The following is a 26350-nucleotide window of genomic DNA, read 5'->3' on the forward strand; positions in this document are numbered from 1 at the left end:
AGGTTGAAAAACGGTACTGTCCCGTTCAAAGCGGGACGTCTGGTCACTTTACCTTATATCTGTTATTGTTCATCTTTTAGGCACAAATTTGTAGAGGAAGAAGATATTTGAGGCTGTGTTGTTACACGTGTTGAATAAAACTGTTTTACAAATAAACTATACATTATAAAAACAACTCCCTAATAGGTATCTGTCTGTTATTTGTGCGAGCTCATCTCGAGAAGCATCGAACGGATTTTGATGAGTCTTTCATCATTGTATAAAGCATTTATCGAGGAAGATTTAGGTGATTGAAACAAAGGAGATCCGAGCAGTGGTGATTTTAGTCAAGAAAGTCGAAAGAAAAACTGGCCATCAGAACGCTTTTTTGGCTTAAGTTGCTTAAATGATCAGTGATAGACCTCAAGTATGTATGAAAAACTCTGCCCATAAAGTACTATGGAACCCCACAGGAAATGTTCGCAGAGAGCACATTGTTTGGTGTACATTTCGGTGGGTTCATGTATTATCAGTTTACTGTTTATCGATATTGAATTGATTTCCTTGTGTTTATCGAGTTGCGGTGCTCAAGTATACAGTGTACCGTGTATCTTTATACAAACGAAATCATGTCTCGTTTGGACCCGAAAGCTAGTCATTTTAAGGACATCATACGAAACATGGTTGGTGAAGTCGGTGGCTGTGAGAGTGGTAAATTTCTAAGCGATGTAGAGGACAACATATAGAATCCATTTGAACACGATGAAATCGGTACTTTTTAGAACAAAAAATTTGTAAAAGATGAATGTACAAGGAAGGGATGGCTTCAGTTAGAGTTGTGAACCACCCTCCAAGAGCCGAACACGTTCGCGGAACATTGTTTTCGTTTACCTGAGGACAAAGTTGCAGTTCGTCACATCACCTGTGAATGCGATGCTTGGGCTGTCTTTTACATACCAGACATGTTGTATATTGTTTTTTGAAATGCAAATGGGGAAATTCGTTGGAAAAGGCAGAAATCTAGCTGAGACTCGTATTATCTTGGAGACGACAGTTATAAATAAATAGCCTACTTACATTGTTCAGGGGTTGCCTGGTCGAAGCGGTAAAGGCGTGCTCGGTTTGCCCGGAAGGACGTGGGTTCGAATCCCCGCCAGGAAGTCGTAACATTTAAGAAACGAGATTTCCATTTCAGGAGGTGCACATGACCCTCAGAATCACTCAGCCTACACCAGAAATGAATACCAGGTTAATTCCTAGGGACAAAGGCGGCCGGGCGTAGAGCTAACCACTCTATCCTATCCAGTGCCGAGGTTCCGGATAGTGGAAGCCTTTACCTTCTACCCCTCCAAGGGCCTTCACGGCCTGTACGGAGAAGACTTTGCTTTGGTTTGCTTTCATTTACATTGTTCGGATACCTTTATATTGCAGAAGTTTTGAAGGATGCCCTCCTCAATAAAACTGAAATGTGGGAAGAACTCTGCGGTGCAGAAATAATCAGTTTCGGTTGCTTCTAAATTGTCTTTGTCTCGATAGTAAAACAACATGAAACCGAGATCATAAGTTTGCGCCTAACCGTGAATTCTGGGAGATTTTCATTTCTAATTTTGCTCATCTTATTACACTCATCATTCATATTCCTGGATGGATGAATAGTTACTGTATTTTTGCGGTCATTGTCCATTTAAGACAATACGTAGCGTCGAAACCAGATAAATATGGCTGGAAAGTAATCTGCCTGTGCTATGCGAAGTCATTTTAGCTTAGGGTGACCAGACGTCCCTTATTTTACGAGACAGTCCCTTATTTCTCTAGCGTGTCCCGTTGTCCTTGCAAAATTATACGATACGCATATTTTTCAGTTTGTCGTTGACCGTCCCGTGCCGTGTTTTAACTTTATTTATCACAAAGCTCTGATGTATCGTTGTGTAAAGTAATTACAGTTTGTTTGGTTGGCACTAAATGTAACAAACCAATGAGACAGACGTATATAAAATGTAAAAATGTCTCCTTATAATCCCGCACAGTGAATATTGTTTTGACTCGAATATGTCTTATGACTGGGGGTCGTCCAAAAATTTGTAGACCGCGACAAAAGTCCGGCCCCGCGATGCGGGTCAGGGTTTTTTTATTGTAAATGATTAATATCCTTGGCCTGGGGACTGAGTGTTGTGTCGTCCTTAACGTCCCTTTCCTCACATTCATCACTCTACACTTCCGCAATTGCACTTACACACAGGTTCATATCATATGGTGAAAGTAGTAGCAAAAGATCTACAGAGATCGACGCCACGAGCAAATATCATTAAAAAAAAGAAAACGCGACAAAATATGTGACGGATGTAACGTCGGGGCCGATGACCTCGATGTTAGGCCCCTTTAAACAACAAGCATCATCATCATCATCATCATCATCATCATCATCATCATCATCACGGATGTAACGTCACATTAGTCGTTACCGTAGACCTTGGTCGCCAAAGATGCTCTGTGAAATGATGCAAATACATCGTTCGTTATCAGTATTTGAATTTCATTTACTGAAAGACAATATTCATGATCATTAGCTTCTCGCAAAGGGAAAAGTTTCTTTCTTGTAACACATCATGTACTGTATTCGGGCCGCTTACATTTTTGTATTATTAATAATAATCAGCTCTGGTTTTCTTTAAATAAACTGTACTCTTTGTGTGAAGTGTGCTTCGTGTTAAAAAATTCTAACCTTATAGAACGTAGTAATCAATGGCAGTCGAAGGGTCCAATATTTTCTTACTTGTAATTTGGTCATCAGTATTTTCTTACTTGTAATTTGGTCATCCTATTCTACCTGGTAAATACAACTCAGTATATTGAAAAGGAGGATTGGAGATCCAAGGATCCACAGCCATCGAGATATTTTCGAGAGATAACCAAACCCTCCATGGCACTAGGAGTAAACAACTTTAAATATTTGGGCATTACATTACAGACATCAAGAACTACTTATACCAGACACATCAAGGATAGAGTGACTGCGGCCGTAATAGCAATGAATGACATCTTACGCAAACTTTCGGCTGAAGTCTTTATGCAATTGTTCCATGCAGGCCCCGATTTGTAAATGGGCGGACTGGGCATTTGCCCAGGGCGCCAGTTTTTGAGGGGCGGCGGCCGGCGGATCGAGTAATTATGGCCTGCGTGAATTACGTCTTAATTACACTCAAATTACTTTTACATTTCACAAATTATTCCAACTATTTTATTAGCCTATATAAAACTCTTTAAACTATTCTAACTTTAAAACCTGAATTTAATCTATATATATAAATTTTATGAAAAAAATGTGCCTTATTTCTAAAATACATACAAACTATCAAACTGAACCAACTTTTTAAATAAAAATAAAAACAGCCTGATTTTTATTTGGCTGTTACCTTTATTTGGCTTGATAAGTTTAATTATGAGAATTAACCGTATTTGCATAATGTGCTGTTTTAAAACTCATAATCTTGAAAACCGTAATATTTAATTAGTAAACAATTATTTTTAGAGGAACAAGAAAATGAGCAGAGGGGGGGGGGGGGGGCTAAATATTGTTTGCCCAGGGCGCTAACTACTTGAAATCGGGGCCTGGTTCCATGCTGAAATATCCCCGATAATGACGTACGGACTAGAATTGATATGGGAACATCTCACTAAAATAAACATTCGAGACATTGAAAGTGTGAAAGCAATCTACATGAGAAAGCTATCATCTTTGTCCAGATTCACTCCTTCAAGGCTGACGAGCTGACAACATAACTCTTCTATACAGAAGAACTACGACGCAAACGAATATTGCCATCTACAGATGTATTCAACCAGTTACAAACACACACCGGGCGAGTTGGTCCTGCGGTTAGGGGCGCGCAGCTGTGAGTTTGCATCCGGGAAATAGTGAGTTCGAGCCCCGCTGTCGGCAGCCCTGAAGATGGTTTTCCGTGGTTTCCCATTTTCACACCAGGATAATGCTGGGGCTCTTCCTTAATTAAGGCCACGGCCGCTTCCTTCCCACTCCTAGGCCTTTCCTATCCCATCGTCGCCATAAGACATATCTGCGTCGGTGCGACGTAAAGCAAATTGTAAAAAAATGTTACAAACAGAGCTACAAACCACGAAGGGAGTTATATGGGAAACATTGTACACCACAGAGGCTATGACCAGTGCGGACTGGTTGAAGGCACATAATTAGTGACTAGATCAGCAACACACAGTTTTCATCACCGCGTGTGTGCTGACAACATTTTCCACACCCCGAGAAAGGAATGTATATGTGTACTGTGTGAGAAGACTTGCGACTTCTATCATGTTGTGACGTGTACTAAAAGATAGACGGGACTAACCAAATTCTGTTTAATATAATTAATTAGTCATGTAAACATATTTTAATGGCCATTGGCTGCAGTGAAATCTTTATTATCTTTATAGTAATTAAACTAAACTAGGCGTTGACAGGCGTGATCTAATCTCTCACAGTTACACTCGTAATAAAACATACTAGGGGTAGACTGTCCGTTACCTCCATGGTATTCTATACACGGCTGGGATACATACTGAAGTTATGCATCGGCCTACTTCTAGCAAGGTTACAAAGGAAATGAATATATTTTCTGAATAATCTTGGAACACCAAATGAAGAAATATACTTTTTATCCTCGACGAAAAGTCACAAAAAATAAAAAACAAATGTCAAAAACAGCCCTTTTTGTGGAACATAAGTGTGATGTCTGTGTACACTGAAAATAGGTTTTCAAAATTAGAAGTAACTTTAACGCAATATTAGTTTGGTATACATTTTGGATGCTTAAAGAAACAACTTGAGATGTAATGATGCAGTGGCATTGACAATTTGTTTGCACCTTGTGGTGTATCCTGATATAGTTATTTTAAGTCATTAGGAATTATCAGGACAAATAATTTCAACATATAAACATTAAAAATGTTTTTTCCTTCCAGAGGTCCCCTAGCATCTCACCTGCGCAATAAGAGACAGAAATTTCACCTGCGTATTCCAGGGTTAAACCGCCTTTTCTGCGTAGCTGGGCTTCGTCTTTAGTTATGGGTAATTCATAAAATTCCAATGAGAATAAAGTAAGACATGTAACCATAGGACATCGTTAAATTCACATAAATAAAAGATACAAACACCAAAATAATACAATAAGATTGTATGACTGTATTGATACTTACATGGTAAATAACCAATAGCCTCCTCCGTAGCGACGCCCGTAATCGTGGGCACGGCGTTGAAGCGTCCTTCTTCAAGAAGCTGTAAGGGAGGTGCGGGAAGGAATCTCTCAACACCTTTCACCTCAACCTCCAGCGTTGGTGTGAAAATAAAAGGAAAAATTCGCTCCTTTTCCTGCAACAGAAGAAAGAAAATAGAGAACTATCAACCTATTCCATCCTATATATTCCGACTGAGGTGTTAAAAGACTTTCCAAGCATGGAGTTGATTGGACAGAGGAGTACCGTACTAATATTGCCATCTACAGATGTATTCAACCAGTTACAAACACACATCGGGCGAGTTGGCCGTGCGGTTGGGGGCGCGCAGCTGTGAGCTTGCTTCCGGGAGATAGTGGGTTCGAGCCCCACTGTCGGCAGCCCTGAAGATGGTTTTCCGTGGTATTCCATTTTCACACCAGGAGAATGCTGGGTCTGTACCTTAATTGAGGCAATCTTCTTTGCACAGTAAGTAACAAGATATACAAGAGAACAACATGATCATCTATGGTCTGGGGGATAATCGTTCAATATTCAATGATATTAAATTAGCAGACTTCCCTAGCGACGTTTTAATCGTGTTCGTTGATCTGCATTTAGGGCTGTCGCCAATGTAACAGATTCCGTCTCAATTTCTTACCTAGCCTTTTCTGAAGTGATTTAAAAGAATTGGGAAATTTATCAAACATTTAGATTGATAATTTATTGCAAAGCCTAATTCATCTTTCTACAAAATGAATATCTGCCCAAATTTGTCCTCTTGAATTTATTTCCATATTATGATATTTGCTCCCTTTAAAAACTCTACTCAAGCTTTTTCGTCAACTATCTATCTATCTATCTATCTATCTATCTATCTATCTATCTATCTATCTATCTATCTATCTATCTATATATCTATCTATCTATCTATCTATCTGCCGGGCTGAGTGGCTCAGACGGTTGAGGCGCTGGCCTTCTGACCCCAACTTGGCAGGTTCGATCCTGGCTTAGTCCGGTGGTATTTGAAGGTGCTCAAATACGTCAGCCTCGTGTCGGTAGATTTACTGGCACGTAAAAGAACTCCTGCGGGACAAAGTTCCGGCACCTCGGCGTCTCCGAAAACCGTAAAAGAGTAGTTAGTGGGACGTAAAACAAATAATATTATTATTACTTATCTATCTATCTATATATCTGTCTATCAATCAATCAATCAATCAATCGCTGCATTTAGGATTGTCGCCCAAGTTACAGATTCCCTATCAATTTTCTGAAATTATTTCAAAGAACGTGGAAATGTCTGGAATATTCACTTTGATAAATTATTTAATTCCCTAATTCCTCTTTTTACAAATGATTTATTTTCCCATTTTTTCCACTTCATCTTCATCTTTATATTATAATAATAATTTCGTGTGGCTATTACTAGCCGAGTGCAGCCCTTGTAAGGCAGACCCTCCGATGAGGGTGGGCGGCATCTGCCATGTGTAGGTAACTGCGTGTTATTGTGGTGGAGGATAGTGTTATGTGTGGTGTGTGAGTTGCAGGGATGTTGAGGACAGCACAAACGCCAAGCCCCCGGGCCATTGCAATTAACCAATGATGGTTAAAATCCCCGACCCGGCCGGGAGTCGAACCCGGGACCCTCTGAACCGAAGGCCAGTACGCTGACCTTCAGCCAACGAGTCGGACATCTTTATTTAATATTATGACCTCTCCTAGCTTTAAAAGCTCCACTCAGGCTTATGTCATTGCACACCATTTCAGCACTGACAGCACGACATACCCGCTTAATCGAACATCTCGTTTCACTTACTCCCAAGTCTTCCCATCCCCAAGTTTAGAAAATGTTCGTAACACTACCGTTTTGTCGAAAATAACCCAGAACAAATCGTGCTTCTTTCCTTTGGATATTTTCCAGTTCTCGTGTCAAGTAATCCTGATGAAGCTCCCAAACACTGGAGTACTCTAACTGGGGTCTTACCAGAGACTACGTTCTCACCTTAATGTGCTTACTACAACCCCTAAATACTCTAATAAGCATATGGAGATATCTCCAACCTTTATTTCAACCTCATTATTGTGATTACTCCAATGAAGATCCTTCCTCATATTAACAGATGAGTACTTACAGTGATCCCCCTAAGGTATTTTCTCCCCGTTAAAACTGAGAACTCTTCTTCTCTTGGTGAAAATTGCAAACTGACTTTTCATCTCGTTTACCGTTATACCATTGTCTACTGTCCACCTCAACACACTGTAGCGGTCTGTTTGCAGTCGCTCACTGTCCTGTAACTTACTACACTATACACTGTAATATCATCCCCAAAATTCTTACATGTGATTGCAGTTCTTTACTCGTACAGTATATAAGAAAACATTGACGCCCAATAACATTGCCGTGGCCATGCGGTTAGGATAGCGCAGCTGTGAGCTTGCATTCGGGAGACAGTGTGTTTGAACCCCGGTGAAGATGGTTTCCTGTGGTTTCCCACTTTCACACCAGGCAAATGCTGTACGTTAAATAAGGCCACGGATGCATCCTTCCCACTTATAACCCTTTGCTATCCCATCGTCGCCATTAGGTCTGTGTCCGTGTGACGTAAAGCCAATTGTAAAAGAAAACTCCCCTCCGGGACTACCCTCCGAACTCCAGAAAATGCTTCACCTGATCTAATTCTCTGAGTTCTATATTCTAGAAATTTAGCCACCCGTTCAACTATTCTCTTGTCTAGTCCAGTAGCCCTTATATCTAACCCTCCGATATCTTCCCTTATTAATTGCGGAAAACAAATCTCATACAGTTATTTTGATTTACCGGTATGTACAAAACTACAAAAGATATCATTACTTTAAGTACAATGAATCATTCAAGCAGATAGGAATATCTTATAATGGGTGGAATCTTTAAATATTGTCTCTACCCACCCTTTCCGCACGCCATGTAGCCACACACACACGGAACGTGAGTGCCCACATCTCATCGTGGGCCGAAACACCCTTTCTAATATACCCACCTGATATGGCTAGTATTCACATATTATTTTGATAGAGAACACTAAATCTTTGAAGGAGACTTACGTCTGACGTCGATGTTGGTCATGCAACAACCACACATGTACACGGACCTCTTCTGCAAAAGTCCGACAATGTGAAGATTGGTTTCGATGTCCGTGCTCATACAAACATGTTTGTTCTTTGTCCTAACAAGGATCACCGCCTTAAGTTTTCCTACTAATAATGGAATCCTTGTATAAGACATGACAAAGCAATTAATTACATTTCGGTGGGCTCGAAGCTCATTCTCAGGACTCCATAGGATGGTTTTCGTGTGGTTTCCCATTTTCACACCGGGCAAATGCTGGGACTGTATCTTAGTTACGGCCACGGTTGCTTTATTTCCAGTCCTATCCCATCCTCGACACAACGACTGTCTGTGTCGGTACGAAGGAAAAAAGCAAACAAACAATGAACAACAACAACGTGAATGTTGATTTCAAAACTTTTCATTGACTTCCAGGTCGTACCTTGCATTTTATCTCAGCAATAAATATTGATATGACGTGTTCTCAAAGTTAAGAAAGCGAAGAACATTATCAGGCAATGATTCCTATCAAAATCAACCCCGACAGGCCGGCCACGTCACCTGCTAATTCAGTACAACCCTTCCGATGCGAATTATGTATTCTAAATTGAAGGACGTACAGCGGAATCTGGAGGGGATAAAACCAATACAACGAATTTTCAAAATCTAATATGAGAAAAACGCCAAATTGACATCATCAACTGCGATGATGTAGCGCGAGATTGGCCCATGTGGTGACGTCTTGTCCAAAGACTCACTATCTTTGGAACTAAAGCGACGGAATCACGAGTCCAATAAAAAAAATCGCAAAACACGAAAAAAATCTGTGATCTACGTTCTATAACGACTAGATACTGTATTCCCGGTTGTTAACAGCCTACTTGTGTTGGAAATAATGAGTGAAATGACGTACGTCATGTAAACATCATGTCCTGTGAGGAAATTGACTTTATCGGGATTTCATCGAACTGTGTGTGGAGCTGGGCTGAGTGGCTCAAACGGTTGAGACGAGGGCCTCCTCACCCCAACTTGGCAGGTTCGATCTTGTCTCAATCCGGTGGTATTTGAAGGTGCTTAAATACGTCAGTCTCGTGTCGGTAGATTTCCTGGCACGTAACAGATCTCCTGCGGGACAAAATTCCCGCATCTTGGCGTCTCCGAAAAACCGTCGAAAGTGGGCCGTAAAATTCATAACATTAATTAATTAACCATGTGTGTAACTTGTGTGGTCTGCTTGAAGAAAATATATGAGAGGTATAAACTGAGCTTTATAAAGAACTGCGCCAACCACACTCGCTCTGTGTGCTTGCCTGAAGTATTTAGTTAATTAAAACTTCTCGTGTGTTGGCCCATTTACAAGTTGTACAAGCTTGATATGTTCAATATACTGCACGAGTACCAGGCAGCTCGCGAGTGCCGTACTTTGTACGTATAATTGTCCCGCATGCACAAATGATGAATCGGGTATCTACTAACTGATTTTCACAGGCGCACTACTGCCAGCAGGTATTTTCGTCAGAATATGAAGAGATAACAGCCGGACGATCGCTCGCAGCATGTTCCTCAGTGCTACCCGACTAATGCAACCCCTTGGATTAGTAAACCTCGTTTACGACCGCATAGTACTAGGCCGGTATGTGTACTAGTTTACAGCAGCATTGCATTTGCTGTCTGCACATCGACAATGACTAGTGTGTTCAGTAACAACAAATACACAGACACCATTTTAATCTGTGGAGAATCTGGTGAATATTTTGCATTCACCTTCCTGAATTCTAAAGGAGATTTGGTATCAGTGTGAGACTAGTAGCCTACTATTAGAAAACGTATTTCAGTTATTGTCAGTGTTTTGTAAATGTTAAGCAATGGGTTATCCTAGTGGCATATAAATTCATTTCATCCAGTGTATGGTGTATTTTTATTTAATCTTATTTGTTGTATGAACAGTAAATTCATGTCTTCTGAGTGCTTTATCCAGACCTCTGCCTTCTACACACGTATTTCGCCGAACAGTATCAGCTTTTATATCATACAAACTACTCTTTTAAAGAGTGAAATGTCTACACGTGTGTAATTTAAGTTATTAAATTTTATTTTCTGCACCTTTGGCGTATTCACAAATGCACCCTGTTAAGTTATATCGGAATATTTTACATTACCTTCCGGAATTCAAAAGGTGATTTGCTATCAGTGTAGCCTACTATTACGAAACTTATTTCGGTTATTGTATTTTTTTAAATCCTAAGCCATGGGTTATCCTAGTGGCATATAAATTCATTTCATTCAGTGAATGGTGTATTATTTAATGTTACTTTTCGATGGACACTAGATTCATGTCTTTTGAGTGGTTTATCCAAGTTTGGAGTGCCAAACACCTACACAAAAATCATTCAACATATCCGCTAACAAAGTAAGAGTCAAATTTGAGTCAGTTGTAAAAGCCTCTAAGTTTGAGAGATGAGCCCATCGAAGTGATCCCAAATCATCTTAGATTCTCCAGGTAGATGTGTTTTGATACTTGGACTGGGATGACAAATGACAAATAAATTAAGCCAAGACCAAGTTAAAGACAAAAGGCCTTGATGAACCAATAAAAGTTAACAGTGAGTCAGTTGAAGACGTTGAATAATAAGTTATTTAGGCCAGACGGCGTTCTTTCACAGAAGACTGGATCAGGAGATTAAGAAGAGGAGCAGCGATTGCCTGGAAGTAATACTTGTCACCTAGCTTCAATCTCAAGAAAAAATATCCGTTTCACATCGATAGGGAAGTAATGAACGCCTGCGTTGTGTCCGTTCTCAGATACGGTGCAGAGACATGGTCCCAAACAAAAAAACAAGAAAAACAACAGGTCTACCAACCTTTAGTCTGTCAGTGAAGAATGGTTAAAAGCTTACCGCGTCCGTGACACTGTCATAAGACTTACAAATGGACTAAAGAATGTACGAAAGGAGGTATTGTGCGAGAAGTGGACGTAGACAGTATCGGACGGTGCTCTTCAACTCAGGAATACAAACTACTTCAGTCCCGGATATATGAAGTCCCAGGCCAAGCATATACTATGCTACGCAAAATGGTCTGCATAGAACTGGGATCGGTCAAACACAGTGTGTAGCATAATGTTTCTTGACGCGTGATACAAATTAAATTATAAAAGTTATGTTAAAATAAATAGTCTCCGACTAGGTTTTCGCATATTTAACCCGTTTTCCTCTACAGTGTCGTCATAATGATTGAAAACATACATTACTACCTTCTCGTTATCAACAAGTTTTGCAGACTATTTGCATTTACTATTTACACAACTCCAGGATGTAAAGGAGAGAGCATATTTGTCTCTGGTAAGATCCCAACTAGAGTATGGTTCCAGTGTAAGGGAACCTCACCAGGATTACTGGATTCAAGAACATAAAAAATCCAAAGAAAAGCAGCTCGATTTGTTCTGGGTGATTTCCGACAAAAGAGTAGCGTTACTAAAATATTGCTCTGGGAAGACTTGAGGGAAAGGAGACGAGCTGCTCGACTAAGTGGTGTGTTGTGAGCTGTCAATGGAGAGAAGGCGTGGAATGACATTAGTAGCTGAATATGTTTGAGTGGTATCTCTAAAAGTAGGAAAGATCACAATATGAAGATAAAGCTAGAGGAATTCAAGAGGACAAATTGGGGCAAATATTCATTTATAGGTAGGGGAGTTAGGGTTTGGAATAACTCAGCAAGGGAGATGTTCAATAAATTTCCAATTTCTTTGCGATCATTTAAGGAAAGGCTTTGAAAACAACAGATGGGGAATCTGCCACCTGTGCGACTGTCCTAAATGCAGATCAGTAGTGACTATTGTATCAGACTCCACAAAACAAAATTTGGGAGCACCTACGAAAAATAAGAGGGCTTAAAAAACCCTCACGTATCATAGCCCTTGGATCAGTAACAACTACACATCACGATATTGCAAATACATTAGCAGAAAACTTTGCAAAAATTTCTACTGATTCCGAGTATGAACAAGAATTTTTATCCTTTCATGAAGATTGTCCTGTTTTACAGTCACACATCCATCTAAGTGCTGACGAATGCTACAACGATAATATCAGTAGTACTGAAGTACTACTTGAACTCCACCGCTGTGAATTATTTGCAAAACACTTCTTGAAACCTACAAGTTTAATTGCTTATTACAATCAAACGCTCACCTCGCGAACGAATAGAATAGAATACTCCCATTTCCTGGTTCCGGACCATCCTGAAACCGGGGAAGGAGTAATCCTTTATTGTAATTTTAAATGATTTACGATACATGCATGATTGTCCTTATTACAATTAGTTTACCTATTACTTCATTAAACCTAATAACTATTTACCTCAATCTCTAAGCTGCCGTCTTTAAATGTTATTTTTTCCTAGATATTAACAATGTTATATAGTCTAGGACAACCTCTAATTCTTTATAAGTTGAATTGCGGTAGTGATTATTATCTGCGCACTTTTTATCGATATATTTCCGTCCGGGGTGAGGAGTAAGGAGGCAGCTCTCGCGGTACCAGTAGTACTGCCAACTGAATGAAAATGAAATCTGAATTGAATCGATAATATGATCGATCGATATGAATTTTGCTAAACCTTTGTTATCTTAAGCCAACAACTGTGTCACACACACATTATATAACATTATATAACATTTCTCGATGCGAATCTTATTCCTAGAGTGAATTCTATAGTTTGGCTTTGCTGTGTAAATAACAACAGTACTAGTACGTAAAGTGTACGCCAGATGTCGCACAGCGATGCATAAGCGATTCATAGTTTGTGTTTCAAAGGTTGCCAGTACGAATCTCGAAGATTGCCGAGGTCGACCAATTCAGCACTAGGGTGTAAATATATCCAGGAAAGGTGCGCAGATAATACTTTATTTCCTTTTATTCTCTATTGCCTCATATATTTTCCGTGTTTGGTGTCTTAATCGGTGCGATCAATTCTTTGTTTAATCATTTTATAATTGTATAAAATTATTTCTCTCTTTCTATTTTTGCTTTTTGGATCATCACCCATGTATTTAATCCTAAGTGAGTCCCTTTACGTAAAAACTATCGGCAGGCGTGCCCCTTCCATTATTCCTCTACACAAAAAAACAACAAATTTCTTCATTTTACTCTCTTAGACACGTATTCCTATAGCTGCCTCTTAGCCACCACACCATACCTCTTACTGCTCTATTTGTAACTTCGTCTTTCTTTATTGACAAAATTTTGATAATTTCACAGAATTCTCGTATTGTTGTTTGGGTACTACATTCTGATATAATAATCTGTTTCTCAATATCTTTCACTCTAATAGCTACTGTCTTACTCAATTTCCTTTCTTCAGTTTGAATCTCTTTATTCCATTATTCTCTCATTCCTATTCTATGTAGCATCTTGTTTACCTTGGTTACCCACAAATCATCGTGTAGATGTTCCATCTGATGTTGGTATGCTAAATGTAATATCTCCCTCCAGTTTCCCCCCTTTAATCTTAAGCAATAATTAGTTACTTTTTTTTGCTAAATTTTCTAGTGGCTTTACGTCGCACCGACACAGATAGGTCTTATGGCGACGGTGGGATAGGGACGACCTAGAAGTTGGAAGGAAGCGGCCGTGGCCTTAATTAAGGTACAGCCCCAGGATTCGTCTGGTGTGAAAATAGGAAACAACGGGAAACCATCTTCAGGGCTGCCGACAGTGGGATTCAAACGCACTTTCTTCCGCATGCAAGCTCACAGCCGCGCGCCTCTAACCGCACGGCCAGCTCGCCCGGTAATTACTATTTTAGCTATATCTACTTGTTTACTTATAACTTCACATACAATTCTAACTCCATTATTACCTGTACATTCCAGTAGCTCCATTATTATTTTTGCATAATTTGTTTTCTATTACCTCTAGTTTCTTACTACTTTCTTCAATTCCCTATATCAACTCTTTGTCTTCCTGAGCGTTGTTATAAATGTGGAAGCATCCTTTTTCTACTTCCTCCTGTGGCAGAAAGGCAAGTGTCGCACACATTTGAATTAGTAAGTCGGATTTATTCATTTTGTAAGTTTCCATGAAGTGATTTCTCGAACATTTCGCTAAAGATTCTGTGACAAAGAGGAAAAACATCCTTTTACTGTGGCTGATGGAAATCCTTGTTTTATTATTTTGACGGCTGCCTTCTTCTTCTTTTCTAGCCTATTTCAATCCACTGCTGGATATAGGCCTCTTCCATGTGCTTCCATCGTCTTCGGTCTTGAGCCACTTGGAACCAGCGTGTTCCAGCCAACAGCTTTATGTCGTCGAGCCATCTCTTCAGGGGTCTTCCAATGCCTCTCTTGTGTCCCCATGGTCTCCAGTGAACAATCCTAGAGGTCCACCTGTTGTAGTCTTGTCGAGTTACGTGTCCTACCCATTGCCATTTTAGTTTTGCTACTATCTCTAGGATGTCTGTTACATTAGTTCTTCTCCTGGTGTCCTCTGAACGGATCTTATCCCTAAGGCTGATCCCTAGCATCTGTCGCTCCATGGCTCGTTGTGTTCGCTGAAGCTTGCGAGCACTTTCCTTCGTCAGAGTCATCGTTTCCAGACCGTAAGTTGTAACTGGCAGCACGCACGTATTATAAACCTTGGTCTTCAGGTTAATTGGAACATCCTTGTTAGTGAGGATGAATCTTAGTTTTCGGAATGCAGTCCAACTCATACCTATTCTGCGAGGAATTTCTGCACGTTGGTTGTCTTTTCCAAGTTTTATCTTGTGTCCAAGATAGATGTACTCATCGACAGCTTCTATATATTGGTTTCCCGTTTTAAGTGGTCGACTCTCTGGGCTTAGTATTTTCGTTTTATTAATGTTCATTTCCAAACCAATCTTAGCAGAAGCAGTTTTTAATTCTTGGATCATGCTTTCTAGCTCATCTAGATTTTCACTTATGAGCACAATGTCATCGGCAAAACGCAGGTGGTTCAAATATACCCCGTTGATTTTTATTCCTTTAATATCCCAATGAAGGGTTTTGAATACATCTTCCAAGGCAAGGGTAAACAGCTTTGGAGAGATTGTGTCACCTTGTCGAACTCCTTTGCCAACTGGGATTTTATTGGTGATGTGGTCTTCGTCCACTCTGACTACCATTGTTGCCTCAAAGCCGACGTTTATTTCAGTCGTTTTAATTCTGGCAACTGTTTCTTTCAGTGCATTGAACGATCTAATGTATGTGTGTGCTGTCTCTTTACGGAAGGACAAATACAATAGGTGTTATTGTCTCATCACTAGTACTTCCGAGATTGTAATAACCGTGGTCGCCACGACATTTACATAATTTGATTGCCCACCCGAATTAATTGTATATATATGTATCATATGTAATTTTATTCATTATTAACGTCCATCATCATCATTTATGTAATTGTACGTAAGAACGAAAAATAATTTTTAATTGTAATATATTAGAATATCCCGTGGTAATGTCAAGACAGGTCTTGCGCTAACAGGCTACTTGGTGTCTCGCAATAGTCCAGGAAGGTTAATTTTGGATAGTTCTTGGAAACGTGCGCAACAGCTAGAGGAAGATACATAATTTCGTTGTTGGGACGCTAAATTACCCCACGGAAGCAGATGACGAAAAGATCAACCTCCGGTGAGCATGCGTTATCCCTGTTATCGCAAGTCCGCGCGTGTAGTATTGAATTGTAATCTCAGTCAGTATTTTTTTTTATTTTGGTAAAAATTCGTTTTTACGTAATTTCATCTTTTTTGGGAATATTTTTTTTCTTTTTACAACGTTAAATAATTAACTTTTTAATAGGCTCCCTATGTTTTTCCACATGGTATTTAATGGTCAGTATCCTTATACCTCACGACCGGGATAGTCATTAAATTAAGTTTAGTAATTTTTAGATCTAAATTCGGTTTCAAATTACATTTAATTGCGAAGCCTTGCGTCCACCGTGCAATTGTTGTTAATTGTCTATATAGGGTGTTTGATCCGTTACAAGATCAACATGTATTGTATACACCTGTGGATGCTGGAACTTATAGAAGTACCATCCGTAAGGAATTCGTTGTTAAAGAAAAAATATATTCGTGTCCTCGTCCCGAGGTAGTGCAACTCTTTTCACGCACACCCCCAATGGGGAAGAACTGCGGGTATCTGCGCCAGTGCAACCACATACCAGCCCTCCTGCCAATCGTACATTTCTGAGGGTACCGGGAATCGAAGCCGGACCTCCGAGGATGGAAAATTAACTGTTATTGCTATTATATGAGGCGTTATCTCCCTTTTTGTGCTTGAAACAATTAGTATTATTACTCCCTCGCTGTTGTCTACAAGAATAGAGATTCTTCGTTGAAACTAGTATCATTTCAGTGATTTCGTTCTGTTTGGACTCCCTGTGCTTTATTTCACTGTCAGAGGGTTGCTTTTATATTAAAAAACTTTTGGTTGCATTATTCAGGGTTAATTGTGAATGTTTGACTATTATTCTGAAAACTTATTTTAGTTAACCAGTATGTATCACCTTAAAGCCGCTTTTGCCGGGCGATTTGACCGTGTGGTTAGGCGCGAGCAGCTGTGAGCAAGCATCCGGGGGATAGTGGGTTCGAATCCCACTGTCCGCAGCCCTGAAGATGGTTGACCGTGATTTACCATTTTCACACCAGACAAATGCTGGGGCTGTATCTTAATTAAGGCTACGTCCGCTTCCTTCCAACTCCTAGGCCTTTCCTCTCCCATCGTCGCCATAAGACCTATCTGTGTCGGTGCGACGTAACGCTGCTGGCAAAAAAAGGCCGCTTTTGAAATAATTTAGATAGAGATAAGTATTTTCTGCCTACTGAAGGCCTCCTAGACGGTAACGCCATCTGTCAGGCCACGGAGATTTGTTTCGGAGGTGTGATTTGCGGAGAAGGTGAGGTGGGTGTGGCCGGGGTCTATAAAAGAAACTGCCCCGTCATTTTACTCTCATCCTGACACACACATCCTCTTCTCCAACCCAAATAATGGGCTGGGTGCATAACCTATTAGCACACCACTGAGTTAAAATCAAAATTCTAAATTGAAAAACAACCATTACCGCCAGATTTTAAAACTTACAACCAGAAATGTTTTGGAAAGTTTTCACTTGAAACTCAGAATTTCGAATTCAAGCTGCTGATAATATTACTGCTGTTTCGCCGTCTCACGGCTGTCGAATCAAATGACTTACACTAAATTCACACCAAACTCTCTGCAGTGCAGGTCGGCTACAGAACACTCTATCATTTCAAACTTCGTTAGAGGAGCGCTTAGACGCGCCGGGAATGAAAATGAACCAATCTCTCGGCCTGCCCTCTAGGAAACAACATAGAAGGGGAAAACAATGGTCACAGAAGTAAATTCGCCTTAGTGCAGAAGAATGAAAAACCACGGAAAACCATTACCAAGATAGCCGGTGGTTGGGACGAACCCCTCCGCCGCCCGAATGTAGAGCTGCAATAGCCACTGTTGTGATGAATTCTACTCTACTTGGTGTCTCTTCTTGGAATTCGTGTGTTTTGGTACTGGAGTGGGACGCAACTGTGGACGGTTATGTGGACCAGGGGCGGCCGTACCTTATGTGCTGAAGTGCTGCAGCAAATTGCCTATTGGAAAAATAAATTAGTTTAAAAACATTAACTACAATCAAATACAGCGCATTGAAAAAGATGCCAGCCAAAGAATAGGAAATTATTAAACTCCCCTCACAACCAGGTAACTATTGGTGAGCTCCACACCGGGTGCTGTGCGTTCACAGCTCAGCGAAAATGTATAAGCTTTTAGTCAGAAACCAGGAACTCTACCTTTTGCGCATGCGTGCCGAACTTTTCCGATACAAAGACAATGTGTTCCGATAGGCTGTGGAAACAACAGCCAAGACATCACTTCACAGCGATTCTTCGTTCGACCACAGAGAAGCAGCACTTGCACTAGTCACACTTGCATTACAAACGATATGAGAACGTGGCAGCTGGCACCCGCTTGACTCAGCGATAGTATTTATGAGGGGATTGCTCAAAGCAAACGGGAAAACAAAATACTGTAGAGCTGTTCCCGCCAGGTCTTTTAATACCAAAGAGGATAGAATACTACCAACTTGCCTATTCCATAGCCACATTTATAAATCGATGAACTATAAAAATTGTACTTTTTATGTTGTCAAAATAAGGACATGATACTGTGGTATTCCTTAATTAAAAATGTCTAGTTTATAAATGTCACTATAAAAGCATAACATGTAATTTTGCATTACGACGTTGCTGGTTTTATTTCAGTGATGTTGGTAACATTAGGAAGTTCTGTTTTTGCGCGCTCACACCAATTGTTTGAATTCGTGAATATTTTGCCATCGCAGGTGTTATATTGTGTGTTTAATTATATAGTTTTATGTGAGGAATGTGTGTATGTGTTGGGGTTGTTTGCGTGTTTGTTAAGTGTGGGAAACTCAGTGGAAAGCCTCTAGAAAAACACATACAGGTACGTTTCTAAATATTTTTTGGAGTGGGGATGGGTTACAGCACACAACTGATTTTCTGCACCAGCCGAAACTGATATGAACACGTGAGAATGCTCTTGCTCATTTTTGCTGGAGTTGCACAGGGCTGACCTAGACTATGTACTTACAGAGTCGGGAAGAATATCCTTAGTAACAGCTTTTAGGAGATCCATGTGGTCCACAGTCCTCAGGTACTCAACTAATTCGTCAGGGTCCTCAGTCTTACATCCGAGAGCCTCTCCCAGACGGAACGCCATATACCGTGGTTCAGGAGTTAGTGCCCATGGGTTCAATACGGCTCCGCTATTTGCAGCTGCTCGATGGAACAGACCTGGAACGGAGGGAACAGTCTATATCAGACTGACGAGGTCAGACCACATTTACGGATCAGAAGAAGCAAAACATAACAAACAGCTAGGGGAAGGCTGAGAAAGGGCAGGAAGGTAAGTAACTAACTGCTCATCCGGCCCGGAGGACCACAAAATGTTCGGTCTAGTTTTAGAGTTGCTTACTCGTGTTGAACGAGGCCTAGCTCTTCCCACAGTCCACGAAATGTACTTCATTAAGTGCAAAGGGAAGGCCAACATAATGTACATTACATACTTCACTTATTCACAAAACTATTTACACTGTACAAAATATACATTAGGACGCCGTGGTCCATGTTGTAGCGCACAAACACAATACTGTTACCCACGCTCAACCAAGTCTCGGAACTCACTGACGCCGGACAGGCGCGTGACTCTGTCCCCCTTCCACTGGGGCTGTAGCAGTCTGATTGTGCTGACCTCTGACAAAAAAAAAAAAAAACACATGGCGTTCAACACTGAGTAGACTGAAATCTTCAAATACTGAAAACAACGATGGATATATCGAAATAATAAAAGTTCTTCATTTAGAAGTTGTTTCAAGACTTCGAAATACATTTTCATAATCTTGGACATATATTGAGTTGTTGCAGACAACGTTGACTCTGACCTATAATGGAGTTTTAACGTGATATGGATGTACAATACAGATAAGAAGAATACATTTCATGTGACATTTAAATTTTTTTCCTCATAAAAGATTTCCGCACCTACATAGGTTTGCTGCAAGAATGTTCAGCATGTTTTGAAAGCATTAAGACCAAAGCAGAGGAGTCAGTTGTCACGTTATAATTTAAACTGGTAGAAAAAAGTCACGCAGAACAAATTCGAGCAGTCACTGAAGCTCAAAAATAGTACTTTACTGAATATGTTGTATTATAACACTGTTTAGAATATTATATATTTAGGCCTCCTAAATGTCTGTCTGTTAGGTCATCAGCCCAGAGACTGATTGGATCCTCAAATAGCACCACCAAAGGCTAAGCAGTTATAGGGAAACCGCAAAAACCAATGGCAGAGCCCAAATGAGGTGTACTGGGCAAGATGAGGAGTGAGGTAGTTTGCCATTGCTTTCCTCGCTGGACCAGAAGGTGCCACTGTAGCACGACTGGCCATAACATTCACACTCGTTGTGCTCCGAATGTCATTAATCAGCACCATCCTTACCTCAGCAGCTTCCATATTGTCACAGCCATGGATGAGGCTGGGACTTCGGTGGAAGCTACACTTTGCTCTGACCTGTGCCAAGAGACGGATACAAAAATACTGCATCCATCAAGAAATGGCAACAGGCGGTGCCTCCTAAGCATAAGTAGAAATTTGTATCCTTCATGATTTTCATAATTGGCATTACGTATTTCTGTGTGATTGCCCACATTTTTTTATTTGAACTTCGAATTCATTTAAACTGCTAATGTTATTTGTCCTACCATTTAATATAACCCTAGGAGTACCAAGCCATTTATCGAATTTGTTCTGTTCGACATTATAGCTTTTTAATTTGAGAAAAGTTACCATATAGACTACAAACAACAACAGCACGAGTAATCTAGATTATATCATATTCACATAAAAATATGTCTATTTTGGTTTACTTCATGGAAAAAATTACGTGAAACAATAATGCTCAGTTCATGGATTTCTTCACTCATCCCTTCTTACTCAATCTTCATTGCACTTTGTATGCGCATAATCTCGGGTTGCATTCGGAGCACGAACACACTATGGCTTCCTGTTCTCAGCAATATTGTACCTCCAGCCCTAAGACGATCAGAAGCTCTCCTAAAGGTTTGGAAGAACATTCAGCAGAACCCCCAACTACCCATCCATCAAGATATTATGCACACTGAACATCAACGACTGAAATCAAGGAAACCACCCTGGCGTACAGCAATGGATCTTGAAAGAACCTCTTTTCATGTTAACAGTTCATGGAAAGCCCAGTGGGATCAGTCTTCGGTAGTGAACAAACATCTGGTTGAGAATCCTTCTAAACGAGTACAAGGATATGATCTTCCAAGACGACAGTGGAGAATCATCAATCGGATAAGAACTGGACAAGGCGGATGTGGTTATCTGTTGTGCAAATGGGGTTGGACTAGCTCTGCAGATTGTGACTGTGGTGCATCTTCTCAGTCAATCCACCACATTGTTGCTGACTGCCCAATTCGAGCTTTCAAAGGAACGCTGATGGACATTCACCGCACATCGGATGAAGCAGTTGATTGGGTCAAAATGCTAGACCTAGAGTTATAGTATTGTACGGACTTGTGACTACGCACATTTACCCTGAACTATATACATGTGTGTACATAGATTCATCATACGATAAATAATAATAATAAATTGCACTTTGTACAAATGATTGTCTTGTTGCTATACTTTCCACTCGTATATGTCTTGAAAAGAGCACAGATCACTGTTGTTTTGTTCGATTTGTCGTATTTCTGTCCTCTGGAGTCACACTCTTTGGTGCATAAACAGCAACGTCCCCTTCCACCGCAAGCTTCTTCGGCTGCACCCTTCTCTTTTATTTTACACATTAGTACACCCTTCATGGCCAAAACTGTTGACTTGTGGAGAACTACGGTATTTTTATCATGTTCCTGAATACAAGGCCTTATTAGCTGAGAGGCCAGTTCTCGTAGTGCAGCTTTCGCTTATTGATTTTTTTCTTGTTCCAATCCGGAAAATTCAGTAAAAATAATGTATAACCATTTAAAGCTGCAATATCTACAAGAGTGTAAAAACAGACTGCGGCGATCTCTGAGATCCCCATTTTGTAACATATTGCTGTACCATCTGTCTACCGTATCTACCCCATCTTACGTTTCGTTGTAATACACATTTATCGCAGTTTTCTTTTCTTTTCTTTTTTGGATTAGAGGGGGAACTAATAGCCGCGTTAGCATGTTGGGTGGACAGTAGTAGAAGGTTCCTCTTCGGCTTCTGATAAACAACGTATGGCACTAACGCAGGAACATTGATAGTACTTGAATCAGAGAAGACAAGTTTTCTAGAATACAGCTGTCTTCCTGCAAGTTCTTTCATTTCCTTTAGTTTGTGCTTCCTGTTCTGGCGAATAGTCTCTACTAATATGAGTTTATGGTTGACGGCAGCTAAATAGTGCTATCCGTTACGCCACGGAGGTGGACACATGCTGTACTGACGCAGTTAAATACGTGTAGCATGTTATAATAACGTATTTTCAGTAATGTTTGTTTTGCCACATACTGTACTTGTATCATTTTTCAGTTCTAGTATATATTCCAATGAAGTTCCAGCCACGGGTTCCCACAGTTGGTGGTGGTCTAAGAGAGAATTTGAAATGTTTCACGAGGATATGACCGAGTGATTTCAAGAACTGTCCGCCTCTGTGGTGTAGTGGTTAGCGTGATTAGCTGCCACCCCCGGAGGTCCGGGTTCGATTCCCGACTCTGCCACGAAAATTTGAAAAGTGGTACGAGGGCTGGAACGGGGTCCACTCAGCTTCGGGAGGTCAACTGAGTAGAGGTGGGTTCGATTCCCACCTCAGCCATCCTCGAAGTGGTTTTCCGTGGTTTCCCACTTCTCCTCCAGGCGAATGCCGAGATGGTACCTAACTTAAGGCCACTGCCGCTTCCTTCCCTCTTCCTTGTCTATCCCTTCCAATCTTCCCATCCCTCCACAAGGCCCCTGTTCAGCATAGCAGGTGAGGCCGCCTGGGCGAGGTACTGGTCATTCTCCCCAGTTGTATCCCCCGACCAAGAGTCTGAAGCTCCAGGACACTGCCCTTGAGGCGGTAGAGGTGGGATCCCTCGCTGAGTCCGAGGGAAAAGCCGAACCTGGAGGGTAAACAGATGATGATGATTTCAAGAACTCATTCGCTAGAATTTCCCAATTAGGTAAAAAACGTGGCGTAACATGGCGTAACCCGAAGGCTTGAAGATTGAAAGGTGTCTAGTGATCGGCACGAAGAATCCTCTAGGCCGTTATTCTTGGCTTTCTAGACCAGGACTGCTATTTCACCATCAGATACCCAGGCTGTGTGGATTTCGAACCAGCTCTCAGATCCTCGTAAAATTCCCTGACTTGGCTGGGAATCGAACCCGGAACCTCTGGGTAAGTTGTATGCAACGGTACCTACTCCAAGGAACTGGTTCCCGATAGGCTAATGAAAACCTATTTCACGATACTGAGGTAGTAAGAGCCATGGCGGATGAACAAATTCAGCAAAAAAAAAATGACTGAACTGAAGCCAAAATTAAATTTGTATTTGCAGAAAGAGACCTCTGCTCACCATCCTCCACAGCAGGGAGTGGGAACTTCTCATTAAAATTCCAACATCATATTTGGTGGTTTAGTGTGATCAGGAATCTTCTTTCGAAAAAGAAAAAAAAAGGAATGGACTCCAGATAACTCAACGTGGAGAGTTAAGACTCCTGTTAAATGATATTAAGCCAGACATATGAAACTGGTATCAACCCATCATGTCCATCCATCATATTAATCCTAGCAAGATCAAGGTAGTGTCATTATTCATCTCACCGACCCCGATAGATTCGATTCGGTTGTTTTTGCACTTCACCCACTCTCCCAGGGATGCTAGGGCTGTTTTGCCCCAACATTGTTTGTGTCAGGTTTGGTTGAGAGCTAGGCTGGAACATATAAACATACACCTATAATCTCGGTCATTTTGGACACTTTCTTTTTCACCCATTCTGACTCCCATGTCGATGGGAGCTGAACTTGAACTTAAATGACATTCGGACTGTCACGATTCTTCTCAGTGACCCCGAAAACTATGGATTCGACAGCATTTTGAATTACGTTTATCCCTCACCCCCCGCCACCCCTGTCCCTAGGGGTGCTAGGGGTGTCTTACCCATACATTGTTTGTTTTCAGATAGTAACTCATAAATGTACCAAATTTGGTTTGAAAGAATAAAGTGTCTTTTCAGAATTTGGAAAAGGCCGAAATCACCAGTACTGAGAGTCAAAAGATTTATCAAGAGCGTATGAAATTTGGGAGGTGAGTTCCGCACCACTGAAAGAAGAAAAAACTACCTGCTAGTAACAATGTAGGAAAGAAAAAGTCAGATTCTCAAATCAGCAGTATTCATAAAATTCATCAGGATACTGACTTGTTTTGTCCTTGTAACAATAATATAGGACTGGTCGGGAATGGCGCTATAGAAGATGTTCGCAGTTCAGATAATAAGTGGTATCGAGAAGCGTCATAGAGACTAATCTTAAACAGCATATGGCTGAGATCACCGTCCTCCCCACACTGACATCGACAGCGCGGTGAATCTGAAACTCCCATACGTTAAAGATGCAAAGATTTAGGACCAAAATGAGTGAAACAATTAAACCTCGTGATCGACGAATCCCGGAAAACCACGGTTTGGAAGGAATGTTGGGTGAAGCTGAGATGTTTCCCATACCGTACATCACTTTCGACAAATTTGCCGTCGAATGATGGGGATAAAGTCCATCCATGGAAGTTTCAACGCTGTAAATATACCATCAGATGCACCGTTGTTTGAGAGTACATTAGCCTCCTCATTGCCAAAAATTCCAAAATGTTCTTTAATCTAAAGAAATGTCACCAAGAAACCTGAAGAGTAAATATTTAAAGCATGGTCCACGATGTGGTACAAGTAATCATGTGTTCGTAGATCCCACTGCCATTTCTTTTTCATTTCTGCACAATATTTTGCGACAAACATGAAATTCTAGGTGTAAGGCTCATTTCTAAAGATAATAGGCAACTTGATGCCTTTAGAGTGTACAGACCGAGATAGGGTGGCGCTGACACTGATTCAGAAGTTTTTAATAAGATAATCAGCTATGCGGGAAACGATACGGAAAGGAATGTGATTGTAGCGGGCGATCTCAACGTACCAAATGTCAACTGGGAAGGTAATGCGAACGAGAGGAAGCATGACCAACAAATGGCAAATAAGTTAATATGGGAAGGACAGCTGATTCGGAAAGTGATGGAACCAACTTGAGGGGGAAATGTTCTGGACGCGGTGCTGGTTCAACCAGATGAGCACTCCCTGAAATAATAGATGGTATTAGTGATCACAAAGGTTTGTGATAGAAAGAGAGGTCATAAAACTAGGACTATTAGGCAGTACAATATGGCTGATAAAGCAGGTGTGAAGGAGTTTTTAAAAAGTAACTATGATCAGTGGAGAATGGTAAGAATAAATGTTACAGACTCTGGGATAGGTTTAAAGCAATTGCTGAGGAATGTAAAAACAGGCTTGTACATTTAAAGGTGGTAAGAAATGGTAAAGACCCATTTTATTATAACAGAGAAATAAAGAGACTAAGAAGGAGGTGCAGACTGGAAAGAAATAGAGTTAGAAATGGCTGTGAAAATAAGGAGAAATTGAAGGAACTTGTTGTACTAGGAAATTAAATCTAGCAAAGAAGTCAGCTAAGGATAACATGATGACAAGCATAATTGGCAGTCATACAAATTTCAGTGGAAAATGGAAGGGTATGTAGGCTATAGGTACTTTAAGGCAGAAACAGGTTCCAAGAAGGACATTCCAGGAATCATTAATGACCAAGGGGAGTGTGTGAGGTCCTTCAAAAGGCAGACATATTCAGTCAGCAGTATGTCAAGATTGTTGGTACAAGTATAATGTCCAGATAGAGGAGGTGACTAACACTAAAGAACTATTAAGATTTATCTACGATAACAACGACATTTTACAACAAGATGCAAAAGTTGAAAACTAGAAAAGCGGCTGGAATTGATAAGATTTCTGGTGATATATTAAAGACAATGGGTTGGGATATAGTATCATATCTGAAGTACTTACTTGATTCTTGTTTTGTTGAAGGAGCTATACCAAATGAATGGAGAGTTGCTATAGTAGTCCCTGGGTATAAAATAAAGAGTGATAGACATAAAGCTGAAAATTACAGATCAGTCAGTTTGACATGAATTGCGTGTAAGCTTTGGGAAAGCAGACTTTCTTGTTATATTAGACATGTTTGCGAAATTAATAACTAGCTCGATAGAAGGCAGAAAGAAAGGCAGAATAAAGAAACGCGCAATTTTTGGGTGGGGGGGAACCAACTTAACCGGGCGGTGGTGGAGTGAAAAAGGAGTTGAATTCTTTCCATGGGGATATTTATATCTCAAGAAGATATTACAGACATGAAAATTTGTATTT

The 26350-nt window shown here is 40.6% G+C and overlaps 1 protein-coding gene across 1 annotated transcript in view; it reads right to left on the minus strand.

Moving 5' to 3' along the window:
- Positions 1–26350, minus strand: part of LOC136856850 (esterase FE4) — a 112617-nt gene that overhangs the window by 48193 nt on the left and 38074 nt on the right. The window contains exons 6-7 of the mRNA XM_067135035.2: positions 18933–19135; positions 5188–5359 (exon numbers count right to left, since the gene is read on the minus strand). Of these exons, the coding sequence (XP_066991136.2) occupies positions 5188–5359; positions 18933–19135 (375 nt within the window). The remainder of the gene's footprint in view (positions 1–5187; positions 5360–18932; positions 19136–26350) is intronic.

Source organism: Anabrus simplex, chromosome 1 (assembly GCF_040414725.1).
Source record: "Anabrus simplex isolate iqAnaSimp1 chromosome 1, ASM4041472v1, whole genome shotgun sequence".
NCBI classification, from domain to species: Eukaryota; Metazoa; Arthropoda; class Insecta; order Orthoptera; family Tettigoniidae; genus Anabrus; species Anabrus simplex.